General features: G+C 36.6%; 2 protein-coding genes across 2 annotated transcripts in view; one reads left to right on the top strand and one right to left on the bottom strand.

The window, feature by feature from the left end:
• LOC149777156 (uncharacterized) overlaps positions 1-10,476 on the bottom strand; it is a 185,255-nt gene extending 174,779 nt beyond the window's left edge. Inside the window, exons 1-3 of the mRNA XM_089941382.1 lie at positions 10,281-10,476; positions 5,304-5,475; positions 53-702 (exon numbers count right to left, since the gene is read on the bottom strand). Of these exons, the coding sequence (XP_089797508.1) occupies positions 53-702; positions 5,304-5,460 (807 nt within the window). The 5' untranslated portion in view covers positions 5,461-5,475; positions 10,281-10,476. The remainder of the gene's footprint in view (positions 1-52; positions 703-5,303; positions 5,476-10,280) is intronic.
• A 63-nt stretch (positions 10,477-10,539) lies between these two features.
• LOC149777155 (nucleolar complex protein 4 homolog) overlaps positions 10,540-18,740 on the top strand; it is a 50,177-nt gene continuing 41,976 nt past the window's right edge. Inside the window, exons 1-2 of the mRNA XM_089941852.1 lie at positions 10,540-10,706; positions 14,198-14,309. Of these exons, the coding sequence (XP_089797978.1) occupies positions 10,578-10,706; positions 14,198-14,309 (241 nt within the window). The 5' untranslated portion in view covers positions 10,540-10,577. The remainder of the gene's footprint in view (positions 10,707-14,197; positions 14,310-18,740) is intronic.

Genomic DNA, 18,740 nt, shown 5'->3' with positions numbered 1-18,740 from the left:
TGCTCTAAGGATGTTTGTCATGGAACTACAGTGAGTGTTGAGACAACCATACCTCATCATTGATTTTCTTTTCCTGCATATTAATAAAAAGACTGTCGTCATCTTCATCACTGTCTAAATTTCCAGACTTAAGAAAATGAACAAGCTGTGGAGTGGGCCTCTTCTTCCAAGCATGGTAATCCATAACATTTCCACCATTCTGAAGAAAGAAAAATTCTGTCAAATGTTCAATGTAATTTTCCTTAATGTTGGACATTTCTTTCAGTTTTAACTCTAAAATTGTCCTTCTACTCAAGGCAATTTCTGGAGTGGCAGGAGGTTTCTCCTCAAGTTTGACTTTTTTCTTTGGTGATGGCCCTGGGCTTGGAAGAGTCTTTGCAATAGCAGGTTTAGAATCTTGCACTGTTCTTGATGAAACAGTCCCAGATTGTGGTGGGGACTTCATAGTCTTTTGACTGGAATGACCACTCTGCATGGCCAGTATGCCTTGATGTAAATTAGCAAAAGGTGTGACTCCCGCCCTCAACATCCCAGTGCCCATATGATGGATCGTGGCACCTGAGGGACTGACAGTGGTGGCCTGAGTGGTTCTAACAAGTGGACGTGATGCATTTTGCTGCGCTGTGTAGTTCTGCAGTACTTGCCCAATGGAAGGTTGATTTGCAGAAAAGGAAGGTCGAGCAAGCCGGGCCACATTGGTTCCTGCAAGGCAAGAAGAGCAGAGTGAAATTATTTTTTTATACAAATTTTACATAAATTCAATGAGGTAAGCATAATAAATGTTATACTCTGTCTTACTATGCTCTGACTACTGCAACATGCCAATTTTTGGTAAGTCTTGGGACATACTATTTTCAATTTTTAAATGTCATACAAGCTGGGACAACAAATTGTAGCAATTTTTGTCATTTAATATGTTATTGAACAGAAGACTACATAGCTGTCATGAGACCATTATCATGAATTAATGGATGACATGTATTAATCTTTCTCAAGTTGTTGGAAAAATTATATACAGAAGAACACCATTAACCTGATTATCCAGAAATCTTGTTATTGTGACAAAGTTAAGCAGAAGTTTCACAACTGATAATATTATTGGCTGGCTCAAACAAGTGATGATCAATTATAACTGATAATCGGAACAATTAACAAAAAAGGTGGCAACATACATGCCAACCCTTGGCAAGGAAAAAGTGTAATCCAAGTGGACAAAAAGAGTAATCCACATATAACATTCAAAGAGCAGGTATACAAAATGAATAATTTATCCCTCTGGACTTTTAACATCACTTATTGCTTCAAGTTTTCATATATAAGACTTTGAGCTTTAAAAAGTAATAGACTCTCGTATTGCATTTCAAAACACTTTGTACCAGCTCAGACTAGGCATGTTTTGCACACCAGTAGAGCATAAGTTCTGGGTTACAGAGCCTGGATCTGAATTCAGTTTTATTTTTGTTAACAATGCTGAACAATCTCTCACAGTCAGCATTATAATAGTAAAGAACCAATATTCTTTTCATAACCTGACAAGAGGAAATTTATATCTTAGTTATTGGGTATTTTAGCTGGGAAATAAGATGAAAAAATCAACTCTGTCCACATGAAGTATATTGTCAGGTAGAGTGGAGTGCCAACTTGATACTTCAGGATTTCTTCTAATTTATCGACAGCTTTTCCTGCAACATGGTGCATCATATGACAGACATCCCGATATGTACAATGATGGAGACATTTTTCAAAATATAGAATGCAACTCCTTTATGAATTCCAGTCATCACTGATGCAGTATCAGCTGAAAACCCCATACAATTATGCCAACTTAAGTTTATACAAAGTATTATCAAGCAAATAAATAAAATGTTTTCTCCAGCGGAATCTACTGATAATTCTGATGATGAAAGAAGAGCACTCTGACTTTGCCCTTTTTGTTGTCAAAGTCTCTACACAGATTGGGTACAACTTTCTGACAATCATTACTCCTGTCTGTTGCAATACTACATGGCCCAATTTTCATGGCTTCTGCAATTTTAAGTTAAGTATCTTCTGCTAAACACCTAACATTATTAGATGATTTTGTTCTTGCACATGCATATTTTCTGAAATTTTGGAATCAGGAAACGTCTGTTTGAACAAAGGACCAATGTAGTCTTCTACTGCTAGGGGTAGTCAAGTGTTCTATCAAGAACTCGGTAGATAACGCATCTGCATTTTTAAAATTTGTATCCAATCTAGTTACGCTGTAAATAAGAAATTACAGCAGCATTCGAGTTAGTAAAACGAGCTAATTCAAGGTTTCTTTGTTTTTATCACCATTACCAATATTAAAATCATGTCCATGCAGCATGCAAGGGGCGTAAAGCTGCTCTAGAATGGAACGCTGTATTGCGTAATTCATGTATTCATTTATGAATCGGTTTTTCGTCATTTCCTAATCCAGCTGTGAAATTATTTGAAAAATATTTTTGTCCCAACACACGCATTGACTAGAATAAATCTGACTTGACTTTTAGCGCCAAATACCTACAGACGGGTTCTGTACCAAATATGAATTAGAATAAAGAATCTGCGAGCAAAGATTAAAAGTTAGAAAACCAGTCTGTTCGATGAAAACTATGCCATACAGCTGCTATAAATAGAAACAGAGGACAAAAATTGAAAGTAGAAACCAGCATGTTTCTTGGAAATAGAGCAACTGCTATAACTAGAACATAATACTGTTAGGAAGATGCATGCAAGTCTTTGGACAAGCGTACTCTTATGTCGTAGTTACATAGAAGCCATCTGTTCTAGAATACAGCCCTTGGGATTAATGGGATGTTAATAAAGATAAGAAAATAAATCAATTTGTTTGGAGGGAGATATACAGAAAACGCCTAATCCGAATACAGTTATGCGTAAGGTGTAATTTAGTGAAAAAAGCATAATGGTTGGCTTGTATGTGACAATTTTGTGACATTTTAACACCAAGATATACACTGCCATTACTGATCTTCCAGCTGCATATGTACTTCATCATATTAATGCAATATATCCTACATTCCCGCATTTGTTCCATTCACTGCCTCAGTGATTCTATAATAAGACTTTTCTTGTTGCGATTATTGACTTCCTTGTCCAGATATTAACATGTAAGTTGCCGCCCTGTGGTTTCTGCCTTTTTAATGTAGCTGTCAGCTTTGAATATGATTGCTTTTGAGGAAGACCAGGTCCAAATAATGTGATCTACTGGCAGAAGAAGTATGGAAAGGTGTATCTAACTGACATGATTTTGTCTTAGAACCCTTAATAAAATGAAACCAACACAGAGTCTTCAGATAATTCCAAAAGTGGCTTTTAATACATCTTCATCTGCAGTGAAAGGGCACACTTTCCACGTTTCCCTGCCAGGGTCTTGTCTCCTCTGAACTCTCAGATACAAGAGTGTTTGGAATCTGATGTTCCACTGAGAATTAAATGAACATTTACCCATCATTCAACCAGACAAGGAGGTCAATGTTCACTATGTCTCATCTGTCATTTGCACTGATTCATTAAACCAAAATTGGCACCAAAAACTGCCTTGGGAAGCTCGAGTAAAAAAGCACAATCTGACCATAAGAAAAGGGATTATAATGTAAGCATCCAAATAAATGTAATGTATGATAAAATCAAGGATTAGAACAATCAGTAATACTCAGCTGTCACTAAAAATGACTGAATGGGTAAAAAATAAAAATAAAATATTATGCAAGGAAGTATAGTCTTGGCAAAATTCATGTCAAGGATATATCAATTGTATGCAGGTCATCTTGCCCAGACTGATTGGAGAAATGAAACTGACCTTGGGAAATGTAAACTTGCCCCAAACATAATATCCCAAAACAATTTTTCTTTTAAAAAAAAGATGGAATAAACTATGGGGTATTTTATGTAAATCATAGCATCCTGACAATTTAAGAAGAAGAAAAAATTGTAAGTAATAAATACATACAGATACGAAGACGACAAACTGATAGTTTGTGGCTAAAGGCATTTATTAGCATATCATTAAATACATATGGCAGCCAGTAAGAACCCCCAACTGACAGGAAGCTACTGGCAAGCTTCAGCACATACCGAAATTAAAAGAGCTCGAGTCATGAACCCACGTGGGTGGAGGTGAGATGGCAGTGATCAATAAAGATGTGCATTAGACAGGCCACCTGAAGCCCCTAGACAATAAAGAGTTACAATGCAGATACAGGAACAAAAAAGACATGTAAATCATACAGAGAAATGTTCAAGTACAATTGGGTTTGCAAAAAGCTAAATTATTAAGTGAAAGAGAGCAAGAACTGAAAAATGAAACAACAAATAACAGAACTTGTTAATTTTAATAAAGTTTTGCTGGGCAACATTTTTCTTTGTCGCCATTTCCACTCAAGTTCAAATGATGATGCATATGTATTCATTCATGAAACAAACCAAGATAAAAATAAGCCCATTACTAAAATATTCCATAAATGTTTTCTAGCTCATTTTTCCCCAAAAGTGTGATGACTGATAAATTGCCCGAAGCTAACTTGGGACGTTAAAGTTTACAAATCCTTGTTGCGTATAACATATAAATATTTACTCGTAATTTGTAAAAACTTGCTTTAAATAGTAAATATTATGTCTGCTTATGAAGATAAAAGAAACTGGTCAGTGATGAACACAAATAAAGCAGTACATTTAAACGCTAAATAAACGTGAGATCTCAGAGTATAAAACATGCAAAGAGTTAAGCATTACAAAACTGAACACAACCCATTGTCTTTAAAACAGCCTACACAGAGCTTTGGTCATATGTACTTTACCTAGACAAGCAGATGTTAAATAAAATTTTCAGCACCTCTTTCCCTCTCGATTTGTTGGACTCCCATGAGGGAGAGTGCCCTGAAAACCTGTGAGCTTGTCAAGAGCTGAATTTGACCTTGTACAGGTCTAGACAAGTGGATTTGTAAATCGTGGCAAAGGACATTTAAAGGGCTGCAAGACTGCGATGTTTAGCAAAAATTTCTAAATGTAAACATAGTATACAATAACAAGTTGACAAAGTTACTGTGCAGAAACCATTCTTTCCATAACCTTTCAACTCCAATATTAATACGGTTCTTCCTTGAGCAGTCAGTGATTCTGTCCTTGCTTCTGACCCCAAAACTGAGTTTTTCTTTGCCCAACAGTTACTTAACTGCAGATGGATGACAAATTTGAATGTGTTAATGAAACTGTTAATAGGCAGAGGAATGGCAATTTCTTCTACCTTATGGCAGAGATTTTTGAAAAGTTCTATTCACCAGATACAGACTGCTGAAGTCCTGGTGCCAGACTGGCTTGTTGCAGTTGACTGGCCAATACATAGTGCTGTCCTGGTACAGAGGTGGCCTCTGCTGCCCCTGTGGTGCTGCCACTCAGTCGTTGTTGAAGGGCATCATTAGGGTCACCCTTCTGCATTATACTGCTTCACATCTGCAAAGTAAAATTATCATTCTTGATTTCTCAATTTAAAAAAATGTGCTATCTACTCCCTAGAAAATGAAATTATGGACTAGACTGTACTTAAGGAATACAATCCCTAATATACCCAAGGATGGACAAACTGGTGGTCAACAGGGATCAAAGATTTTTTTCTTTTACACACAGCGGTCAATCCCAGAGTAGAAAAATGGTGACTTGTTGCCAAAAAACAGATTTTCTGGATTAACTATGATTTGTTTAAACTTTAATGCACATTTAACTACAGTGTAACCACACTATAGCACTCCGTTATAACATGAATTCGGATATAACATGATTGTGGCATAGCTCCCGAAATATCATGTACTTGTATTTTTCTTGTACATGAATAAAATTCTTTCTTGACAGTATGAAAAACAAAAGGTTTGTTGTCATCTTGAGGAAAAGACTGTATAGGAATGATGCAAGACAATAGTGGCATGGCTTCTGAAATTTCATATGCATTTTTTCTGTACATGAAAAAGTATTTTTTCCCTCGTAAGTATGAAACACGTGTACAAAGTTTGGTCTGGATCACTCTAGGCTTGCCAATGTTGCAAATTGAGTTTTTTTTCTAATTCGCAGCAAAATATACCATTCAACCATTTTTTCTTATGACAATGTTGGCTGTTTAAACATGCAACCTGGGTTTGGAATGGAGATATTCAGAGGCCCCATGAAAGGAAGCTGCAAATTTGTTATAAAATGCATTGAAATCTATCAATTGTTACAAATACAAATTCTCTGTCCATATGGACAAACTATCTTAACAGTGCATTGTTATATTGGTAGCGGATATCAATCCTACATTCGGTTTCCCTAGTACCCAATCAAAGGAAAATTATATTAAATGTAAACAACTGCTTTGTTGTAGGTTCACACGTACCAACCCCCAAGAGACATAAGCATAATTATTACTAATATAAGAGGCCAAAAAGTGTAATCTGAGTATAAAAATAAAGATCTACATATTATATGCAAATTATTACAGAAAACTACAAAAATGTATATTTATTTTGCCACTTAAATGGATCTGCAGTTAAAATTTGTGTCACAAATCGGCTAAATCCAAGTGGATTAGTAGTTAATTCACACGTCTACAGTAGCTTTCACGAAATCCACAAATGATGATTGTTGTATTATCCTTGACCTGAAATGGTTCATCACTTAATCCCAACCTGCTAACATTTATTGTTCATATAAAGTCCATCGGTCACAATGATACATTAGTTTTTCAGTTGTTTTTTTTTTTGGGGGGGAGGGATTTTTTAAATAAATACCTGGCACCATTTTCAATGTAGACTGGTCAGTATGCAGTATCAAAAATGATCACAAAAAACTATTCAACTTACCAAAAATGTTCAACTTCACTTCAATAATTTCACAATATTTATTGTCACATGAATTTGTACTCCAATACTATTGATGCTGAAGTTATTTCATGTGCATGTCAGTGTTCACGTCACAAAACTTTGTCAATTTTTGCACCAAATATATTATACTTTTCTCTTTTCATAACAAATCTGTAAAATAAACACCCAAGTACATCAACTATATACAAATAATACCATACATTCACTTGACTTTTTCTCCAATGAACACATCATGTCGATATGCCAGTCAAGCTCTTTTTGCGGCTATGGCAAAGATTTATTTAGCCTTCCTTTTTGTCATTACTGGCTCAATGTGCAATTGTTTCTTTTCCTTCTCAATAGAGCCTTTTTCCTTTCAAACTGGTGCTTGTATCGGTAATATGCATGGCTGCCAACATTCCAGGCTCGCAATTAGTGAAAATAGGGATAAAAATTAGTGAAAATAGGGATGAAAATTAGTGAAAAATACCATGACAATAACTCCATCCACTCTGGCCGTCAATACTACACTATATTAAGATCGCAATATAAACTAAAACACTACATATCTTCATTTTTTAAATTATGGTATTCATAAACTTTACTTGTTCTTGTGGTTATTTATCAAGACATGATACTGTGGCAGACTTCCTCAACTGCTTGATCGTAAATTTGTTTTCAAAACAGTTCAGACTTCTTGCCTGCTGGTTAATCTTGGCGACTAAAATTGCTGACAAATTTTCTGCACCTAAGGAGGCCCTAAAGTCTGTCTTATTTTTCCTCACTAGCGAAAATACTCTTTCACTATCACTGTTGCTGTGAGAAATGCACAGAAGCTGCAGCAATTTTGGTTCTTCGACTGGAAAATTTGGAAGCGATTTTCGAGTCCAGAACATTTGTCGATCAAACGTTTAGCATGGTCTCAAGCTGATAAAGATAGTGTTCAATAAGAAAACTCAAATAATGCTTCAGCATTGGTAGCTTGCAGGTCTTCCATCGATGGCTTAAAATATTTCAGAGCTGAAATCTGTGACTTCTTAACTTTCCCAACTTCTACATGTTGTTTGCATCTGATGTGCTTCCTCACATCATCACTGGCACAATGCCCAATACTAAAATTTGTGGCACACAGTGTGCAAAAAGCATGATGTATAACAATGTTTAATGGCAAAATGCACTTTCAAGATCTTACATGTCCTCACGTGCGATGCCGAATGGTAATTCAAATCAGAATTGGTGACGCATGCATGGAGCAAAATTCCGGTTAGGCCACAGTTTCTCTCAAAAGCATTTGTAAAACTACTCTTACACATATAGATTAAAATAGGCTAAAATGCTTGCTACCGGGCCAGTCAGCTGTAGTCCTATTAATATCGAGACCAGCAGAACCAGACTGTTTCGGCAACTGCCAATATCACAACTAGCGCTTAACGTAAAGATTTAAAATAATTGAGAATTCGTATATTTTTTGCTTGCGGCGTGAATTTGTTAAACACTGAAAAAGTCGTGAAATTCATGCCAAAATTGTGAGGGTTGGCAGCTACGAACATGTACAGCGCATATTCTGACAGTGGGTTAAATCTATTCTCTCATGCAAGAAATCTTTCTTCTTTTTGTAATTAATTGCACATTTTCCAGATGCCTTCTGAGCTTTAATTTTCTGTGTGCAGCTTCTTTTGTAGGTGCTGTTCCAAACTCCTCCAACCGCGACTACCGTAATTCAGATCTTTCTTGCAGAGGTCACAAAAGGCCAGTCATCTAGCATTCAGTTTTCTTATAAACTGAAAAACTAAATTTCCGTAAACGTTTTGCTCCAGGCATTCCCATTTTCATGTTTTTTTAAAAAAACCTTTGTTTAAACTTTTCGTGTCATGGTCCCTCAACAACTCGGGTTGCCATGTTTTGCAAGCATGCTACTTCTTTACAGTGCCATCAGTTTCCATTACACGAAGATTCAATGAATCAATTTAAACCTCTGACCAATCAGAATATTCTTTACGAGAGTCATGTGGGAACTAATATATGAAACGAATAATTTACAAGGGTCACTGCAGAACAGGACCGGGCAGACCATTTTTTAAAAACTGGATTGGAGATGATAAAAAAGTCGGGAGAAATGCGGAATATCACTTTAAAACAGACAAATCATGTCTTTTTTTATATATATTTGTTGTCCTAGTGCAACAATAGAAATGATTTATTGTTGATATCACACAACTATGACCTCTGATGTCATTGATATGTAGCTTGCTAGTCCTTCAATGTAAGAAATAGCACATGATGGTTTTGTTTTAGTGCTATGTCTTACTATCCAAATAATGGCCTTGTATAGCGGGTTGTATATGTCCATTTCTAATAATTTGAATTGATTAGAGAAAAGACATCAGAGTAAGTAAAGTCCGACTAAAACATGACTTTACTTTGAAGAAAAGCAACATTATTTTAGTTCCCAGTTAGGTGAGATATTCCTGAAAATTCTATTGTATTTTAACAGCGCATCAGCACTGTTAGGCTATTTAGCACCACCTGAAAACTTGACATTCGTTATGATGTTAGTCAACATCAAAACACACTGCACAGCACTGCTAGTTATTAAGACCCGGACGCCCAAAACAAACATCAACGTCAAGGTCTTACATGTAGGACTAGTAGATTGCTAGAGTTATGTAGTCACTCACTAGGATTGCAAATGGCCAGATCCAGGTCAAATTTCTGCAAAGATGTACTTTCGTCTCGTCTACCAGCGGATTAAAGACATGACAAATGCTATGCTCACGATTTCTGAGAAAATAAATGATATTCCTGTCGATTTCATGCAGGTGTATCTCGAAGGTTCGTTAAAAGTTTGCTGGGCCGGCTAGTAAAAAGCTACCCCATAACAAATGGTGTCGGCGAATTCTAACTTTTCGACAGGGAATGGACTCTGACCCTACACCCCAACATAAATGTCCAAATATCAAAAATGGGATGACAAGGGTCAGATGAAACTCGTGGGACGTGCTGGGAAGGGTCAGCCGACACTCGAACTAATCCGATTCTTACAGGCCATGATTTTTGACGGTGAAATTGCAATGGCAAAAACAGTACGCAGCAGCCCTCTCCTTGACGATAACTTGCAATAGTTTCATACACAACTGTCTGCCACCCACCCTTTCATACTCCATGAAACGATTTCACCTAACGAGTACGCGATGCGTTCACATCAGTTCATAGTGACCAATTTATACAATTATAAACACAAAGCGCAACAGAACGCAGCAAAAATATCGACATTTTTAATTAATATTTGTTTAACGCTCAGCCTTAACTAGAACAAAGCCTTGCGGTCGCTTCTACCATACCGTCTGGCGCCATCGCGCATGCCTAGTGAAGCAATTGCAGCGTATCAATAAACGCCATATTGAATACTGTGCCTAGCATTCTTACCTGAGAATATGTTACAATTTTCAAGTATATAAGTCGTGCATCTTTCAAAAAGAACCTTCAATCCAAGAACATAAGATCTTCATCTAAACTTTTGAATACAAGTGACATGTAGCGACATAAATTATGCACTTATTTTCACTGTACATATTTCTTGCTCTGAGTTGATATGATGTCACCATACAATACTTCCTGCTTAATGTACGTATACGCATGCGCAACTATCATACATGTGCAATTTGATTGGCTTTTCCTACGCAAGTTCTTCGTTCTGATAGGGTGAAGACTGTAACTGACAACATGGAAGCCACGAGGTCCAGAAAACGAGTGATAAGAGACGAAATTTGTTGCATAAAACAGAGGGCAAAACGATGTATAGAGAATAGGAGACATGCAAACGAGTTGTTAGACATCGAAAAATGTTTGGAGGTGAAATCAGACATGTTGTTTTAATAAAATTTGTTCAGTACATGTTCTGTTTAGTTTACATGATGCAGACTGTTCTAAATCAAGTTCGCATTACTTGGCACAATGTTCATGCAAGTTTAAGTTTCAATATTTCAGATGTGACCAATTTAGATTCCGCTCTGGTATCCAATGGTGTTATCCCAGTACAGTACAAGCCATATTGACCTTGTCTTTGACATGGAATACATGTGGGATCTCGATGTTTATCGATGAAAATCATTGACCATAGAATGTGGTGTACCTTTCTTTTCTGCGCTATCGGAATGACACAATAACCTGCTTATGATTGTACACGTTTAGTATATGCAGATGACACAGCCATTATGTTTTCACTTCAAAATCATTATTTCTTACATTTCAAGTTAAGCTTGGGAAAGAACAAGAATCAAGCCATTGTTGACTCACTGAGAGCAAACTTTATATTTGAGTAAGACAAAATGCACCTAATTTGACCAGAAGTGAAGTAAACACAAAATTCAGAGAATTCAAAATAACCTGCAATGGCCACACAGGTTTCATAAATTTAGGTCTCTATACAGGTAACTTAATCTTTGAGTGAAGCCATACACAGTAAATAAAACTAGTTCATGTAGGGGTAAATCTCTTAATAGACGAGATCATTGTTTATGACTGAACGTGAACCAGGGTTGGCCAAGTGATTTAAGGTATTCACCTTTACAGATCACTTTAACCTCTCACTTCAATGTAAGTTCGAGTCTTGAACAATGTGGGTAGGTGTGAAAGCATACTAGTAGCTTTCCATGGGTAGATGTTTTTTTCTGGGTTCTTCCTCCACCCCTTATACTGTATAACCCATCATGCGCTGAAAAATTTCTTTAAACCCAAAAATGATTATCACTGAAAACTAAAAGGAGAATAAAAAAGCTGTATTTGGTAAAATTCTTAAAACAAGCTCCAAACATGACAATTGGGTACATAGGATCCTTCATAAATTGTGCCATTTTTGCTAGATGTGGATGACATATGGCAATAACATATAGGTTGTAATGATTCACCTTGTTTATTCATAGATTGATAGAATCAATTCAGCATTTCTTTCATACACAAGTAGTCGAGTGGTCTAAAGCGCTCTCCGTTACAGATCGCTGCCATCTCACCTGTGTGGGTTCAAGTCTAGGATTCGGCCAATGTGAGGATGTGAGAAAGCTTGCCAGTAGCTTCTTGTGGGTCAGTGTTTCTTTCCAGGGTGTTCCCAGATTCTTCCTCCACCATTAATACTGGCTGCCATGCATAGCCTAACGTATGTTGAAAAATGGCATTAAACCCCACAACAACAACTTTCATACACAATAGAAATGATTTGTTTTTTCATTCATGCACTGATAGCAACATGTTAGACTGTTCTTCACAGGACCTTGACAGAAACAGTCCTGCTGCATTTTCGTATCAACCCCTGATGATTTAGAGCCCAAAACTACACTATGCACTTCTGATGCTATGCTTTAATGTTTCCAAATATCCTTATAGAATAATGTTAAAATAATCCTTGTACTATTACTCAAATGATACCTTTCCTTGCCTCCTCTTGGATATTTTATTTAGATAATCCAAGATGTTTACTTAACTGTTATCTTTGTCCCTAGTAAACCTTACTGTTAGTGCATGATCTTTGATGAAGGTATTGTCTGTGCAGAGTCATGTGATTGGCTAACAATGATTTAGTCTGGAATGATGGAGTCTGTTGGTAATGTGTGTGCATATATGTGTGTGTGTGTGTGTGTGTGTGTATATATATATATATATATATATATATATATATATATATATGATTTCAACTACCAGCCAAATTAGTTAGATTTATTACATGTTAAGTTGAAGTTATGTTAAAAACACACCACCTTAGAAAGAATAATTAGTGCAATGCTAGCCCAGTGTTGGCTTGGTTATGAAGAACAGACATTGATATCACAAATATTTGACTGATTCCAATTCCAGATGGCATCAGATTGATTTCCCCAAAAGAAAGAGATAAAGAAACAAAGGACGGGGTCTAACAGTAAATGGAAGACTTAATACCCTTGGGTGGAAATTGCTGGATTGGATAAGTTTACCATATTGTTAAATTTTGGTTCAGACCTACTTTGTTGGTAACAGGTGGGGTGGGGGACGTGCTATTGTTTTGTTTTTATTTATTTGACCGCTCCGGTGGCCTAGTGGTTAGAACATCCACCTCGGATGCGGGAGGTCGTGGGTTCGATCCCCGGCCAAGTCGTACCAAAGACTTACAAAAACGGTACTAACAGCTGCCTCGCTTGGCGCTCAGCATTAAGAGGTTAGTGTTAGGACTGGTCGGCCCGGTGTCAGGGTAATGTGACTGAGTGGGACATCATGCTACATGTCTGTGGCATGATGCCTCAGTGCTTGACATCACTATAAACTGCCACATTGCAGACATCGTAGCGATATTACTGTAAAATTGTTAAAGCTAAGTTAAAAATCCAAATCACACATCACACTTGTTTTTATTGTTGTAGTGGTGATTCTTTCCATTGTTTATAAATTGTGACAAGGAATGTCATGTATTAAAAGTTTGTTAATCTACATCAGGTGTTAAATAAATTCATGAAAATAAGATTAGTTAATTACAGCCACTATAATTGGTGGTGGAAGAACTGCCAAGCCACAGGAAGCTACTGGCGAGCTTTCTCACATACCCAAAAGACTGGAACTCGTGTGGACAAAGATGAGATGTGGGTGTCCTGTAAAGGCAGGTGTCTTAGACCACTGGGACACCCAGAGCCCCTAGATTTTTGTAAAGTATTAAATGCTGATCTCTTAATAAACAGCAGTTGTTGTTGTTGTAGGATTTGACAGCTTAAATATGACTATAAAACAACTGACTCAGGGTGGCCAACTTGCATGTGTTAAAGGTGCTATTAAAACGAACAAATACCAAAGTTTTTATCTGATGTCTTGTGGGCATAATTACGTCAACAAGTTTTAATGGATTTTAATCAAATCCAGTTTGTGGCTATCTGAATAGTACCAGTTCAATAACATGAGGAATTTTGTTTATAATAATTATTGTTAAACCAACTTGGCATGTGAGTATAGTGAGCCAATATATGAGATGATTTCATTAATCATCTGTCTATGATATCAGGCTCAGAATTCAATGGTCATAGCAGATTTATGCCACAGCTTTTGCAAACCTATTAACTCGAACATACAGAAATTTTCTTTTTACAAAATCAGCTATGTCCAAGTTTTAGAAACGTACCTGCGATAGTTTCAGTTCTCAGAAATTTCAAGAAGATGAATTTAATTCCTACATTATTTCCCACACAAGGACTCTTGTATGTGTGTTGCTTGTTCCCATGTCTCCATGTGAAATAAGTTTATATAATCAACAAGTAACATTGTTAAGGTTTACAGAATAGATCTTATAACAGGGAGACAAGAGATTGAAACCTAATCTTTTTTATTTTCAGGGTGAAGATAAGCAAGTGGTCATAGCTGCTGTAAAGGCACTTCACAAAATTTTCTCGCGTTTTCTGTCTGCAGGAGAGATGTATCTGGAGCAACAAGTAACAGAAGATATGAGTAAATTTCACCTTTATTTAATATTTAATGCACACCCATTTGCAAACAATATAGACGTAGATGTGTGGACTCGGTATGCAATAGTAGATAGGTTCCAAACTACCCATAACTAGATGCTCAGTAAAGCATCAAGAACAGATGTTGGAGTTTGATCTACCAAAATGATTTACAAAGAGAAGAGAAGCTTGTGTATGGTGGAAATAATAAACAAATAATTGGATTATACTGAACTAAGTTTCTCACATGTATTACCTGATCACATTATATTAGAATGACTATAAATACGAAAATGCCAGTTTATACATTATATAGACAATGGGAATCAACATTTACAGTTATCTCCCCTTTCTAACGACTGGATGATGAGTGACCACAGTTATACCTGGATGTGCCAGTTTTTACTTTTACTGCAGTATGCTAAGATGTTCTCCAATCAGTTCAGTTAAGTTCTGTAAAATATGTAGCTTAAATTTAATCATTACCATTCTTTCTTAGTGGTTGGGTAAGTTGGAATATTTTATATGGTCGTCCATACAATGCTTTTGTAAAATTTGGTGAATTTATTCATATTTTTACAATTGCGCCAGAAGGTAGATCGCTCCGCCTACCGAACACGTGACTTGACATTGTCTTAACCTCTGACAAACATTCTGTGAAAATGGCGTGCGTGATAACATTAAAAGATATACCAGACGATATTGGTGAGCGATATTTGCCATATGAAACAACATTGAGACAGAGACAGAAAGCGAGAACATTTATGCATCGCTTGGTTATTTTATATGTACCGTATTTACTGTATGTTTTCGGATACCGTTTTTTTTTTGTGAAAATACAATATTTAAATGCCATGTAAGTTTTCGGACATTGTTCTGCTATAATTTTTTCTACAATTTATGTTTTCGGACACAATCTAGGAAGATCTGCCGCCTCGTTTTGTTGTAAAATTCACAGCGTATTTACCGTTAATTTAACTGATACAAAATTCACTTCATTTGTTATATATGTATATATTTATGTATTTATGTATGCAGATAGATAGATAAACATTGTTATATTAAGCCATACACAATAAGTAGCAATATCAAAGAATGAAAAGAAATATGATTTAATGCTGTAATATATTTAAATATATTATTCAGTATCAAGTAGCTTGTCCATAACCTTTTGTAGGTCCTCGGGCGAAAAACCCTCAAATTCTGTATCACTATCATCATCCATATTGTTTAATTGTTTGTCATTTCTGATCAGCGTGTTTTCACTTCCGCTCAGATTGACACTGATGCCACACACCTTAAAAGATTTAATTATCATTGTGCGCTTTTCCTTCAATGTGTCCATGGCATTTACAACCCAGTCCAATACAGTCTGTTTGCTGGCTGTCTTGATCCGTCCGTTGCTGCTTTCATTAGATGATATTAATGCATTCGTAGCATCCCTGATGTATTCCGTCCAGCTGCGGTGGAGGTAGCTCTTAACAGGTTTATTGATGCTCACATCAAGAGGTTGCAATTTGGATGTGCAGCCTCCAGGTATTATTGCTGGCACAATGTTTCCGCGCCGCAACTGTTTCTTCACGTCATCAGTGATGTGAGCCCGGAACGAGTCCATAACTAATAGTGATCGCTCTCTTCTGGTGAATGGCAAATAAATTTCTTCAATTCATCGCAGCATTAGCGTTTCGTCCATCCATGCTTTCTCTTGAACTGCGATAATCCACCCTTTTGGAGCCTTCAGATCTAGCTGTCTCTTTCCCTTGAAAATAATCATTGGCGGTAATACATCGCCAGAACCTGCAATGGCTAGAACGACAGTAATGTGTCTCTTCTCCGCGTCAGTTGTACAAATCAGAACGCTTTTCGTTCCTTCTTTGTCCACTGTTTTCCCTGGCACAAGATCAAAGTACATCGGTGTCTCGTCCATGTTAATAATAAACTTATTGTCAAACTCGTCCTCATGTCTATCCATCACAAACTTGTGGAACAAAGCAATCTTTTCTTCCAAATCCTTTGGTAAACGTTGGGCAAGAGAGGTCCTGCTTCTGAGCACAAAGTCATGTCTTTTCATGAAACTCTTTCCCCAAGAACGACTGGCATGGAATTTGCTCTGCGGAAATTCTGTTGAGACAAGCTCCTTGGCATATATACATATTCCCTCAACACTGACTGGAATTTGTAAGTCACGTTGAGTGAGCACCCATTGAGCTATCTTGTCATCCATAGCTTGTCCATATGAAATGGGTCGTCCACACTTAGGCAAATGTCCGTTCAAGTTCAGATCGGCAGAAAAGTCAATTTTCATCCAGGTACTCACCGTGGATTTCGGAATCTTGAATTTTTCTGCTGTAGGTCTAATTCCCAGACATTTTGCATTGTTAACGATATCCTGCTTTTGCTTTAATGTATAATGTTTATAGTGACCACGTACAGAACCGGGTGGAGCACTCTCGGGTTCAAGATAATCAGACTCGTCATCTAGAGCAGCTTTCTTCGTAGGCGGTTCTTTTTGTGATGCATCCTCAGAATCATTAATTCGAAGTCACTTCTGTGGACGGCCTACTGGCCTCTTTGGAGACAATTTCGGCAAGGGAGAGTCCCTCCACGAACTAGGCAGTGCCTCCTCGCTTGTTGCATAACGTATGATAAACTTATCCCTCAAAATTATTACAGTACTAACAATATTATTTTTCACAACGACTGCTATCCAGTATATAAACTTTTGATAGTGGTGGGTTTTTTTTTTATACTTTATATTTTAATAGCTTGATTCTGCTAAAAAAATATAATTGGTTGTTGGTGTAGACATTGTTACACATGAAACCACATCAAACAGGTGTGACAGTTATGGCTTTGATTAGAAACCATGACCCCTGCTTTATATCATTAAACAATACATCGAAGAGTCGGTATGGATTAGTAAAATTCATTGGCATTGTGCAACAAAACAAACCCCTTATCCCTGAGGCATTATATACCAAGGTTTAAACATAGTTATTGTTCTATTGGTAGTAAACCTCTTTGTAGAAGATAAATATTGATTGTGGGTGCTAAATGTTCAGTACATCGTGTGCTCTTTTAATGAAATCCAGATGGCTGCATTTTATTTCCGAACACACATGTCAGAGAAATCCCACAAGTTTTATTATTAACAATTATCACTTGATTCCTTGAAATCTCCGACATACCGGTACATCAAAACAATCTTTGAGCAGTCAATTGTTTCGAGTCAGCAAGCTCTACTCATTTTGAAGCTACCCTCGGCTAGGTGGGGAGAAAAAAAAACGAGAGAACCACAACAAATAGACCACCTTTATTTTTTTAAAAAAATACCAACATATTAGACACGCCAACTCGTATATTGCAACTTGCTTGTTATTTTTACCCTTCCTATGCGTGCATACAACACTCACCCCATATGGAGCCTCTCACCTTTGGTGCTCTAAGATTAACCATCATACATGTACCGGTATTTCTACTCTCGATACTAATGTTTCTGTCATAAATATCTTAAAAATTATAATTCTAAAATCTTTTTATTTAGTTTGCATTAATATCTTAATTACACAGAAATTAAGCTTGCACGCATTGGTAATGTAGATTAGCAGAGGGTTAAACTGTGGATTGCACGATTATATAGTAATATGCCGTTTCTTTTGGAAACTACGCACACAGTCGTGGCTCTAATACATGTATGGCTGTGTTTTCTGGTGGATGGATATGTATCACATAGACAAAATAGGCAAGTAATGCCTGATTTTCATTCATTATCCTTTCCGTGGTGCTTGACAAAATACTTGTTTTATTTCATGGCAGCACGTCGTCATGTGAGCTAATGGTAACTTCGTTACAGACATCGGGGGGGGGGGATAAATCTATCTTCAAATGTATGTTTTCGGACACCTAATTAAAGAATCTGATATTCAGATAACAAAAAAAGTAATTATTTGTTGCAGTCCGAAAACATAAGGTAAATACAGTAAATGAGTGTTGGAATTAGACGTTTGGAATGCATACTGTATTCTTTTAATGTAAAGCCTCAATTTTAGTTGCTGATCAAGGTAATTATGTGTGAGCTATGCTTGTAATAATAGCTGCCACTCCAAAGGTACTCAAAGTCTGTAACTTTTTCTCAGTAAAATCTGCAGTGTATAAGCGTACAACTATGAAAGCTTCTGAAGCATATTATAACTGCTATTACGACTCTATTGTCTTAAACCAAGTAGCAGAAAGAAGAGCGAAACTAACAAGTTAATTAAAATCAACAAATACATTTATTTCTCTTAGTTACAAACTGAAAATTTAAGAGGAACTTACAGTATTGTGAATTAAGTCCCAAATAATCCTAAAATTTCAAACACAAGTCCAGAAGTATAGTGTTCATAGTGGATTCCAATTGTGACTGTGCTGATAAATGTATACCAGCAGCCTTGAA

The sequence above is a fragment of the Sinohyriopsis cumingii genome, chromosome 18 (assembly GCF_028554795.1).
Source record: "Sinohyriopsis cumingii isolate HCF-2022 chromosome 18, ASM2855479v2, whole genome shotgun sequence".
Classification (NCBI taxonomy): Eukaryota; Metazoa; Mollusca; class Bivalvia; order Unionida; family Unionidae; genus Sinohyriopsis; species Sinohyriopsis cumingii.
The sequence above is the reverse complement of the archived record's forward strand: the minus strand, read 5'-3'. Positions and strand labels throughout refer to the sequence as shown.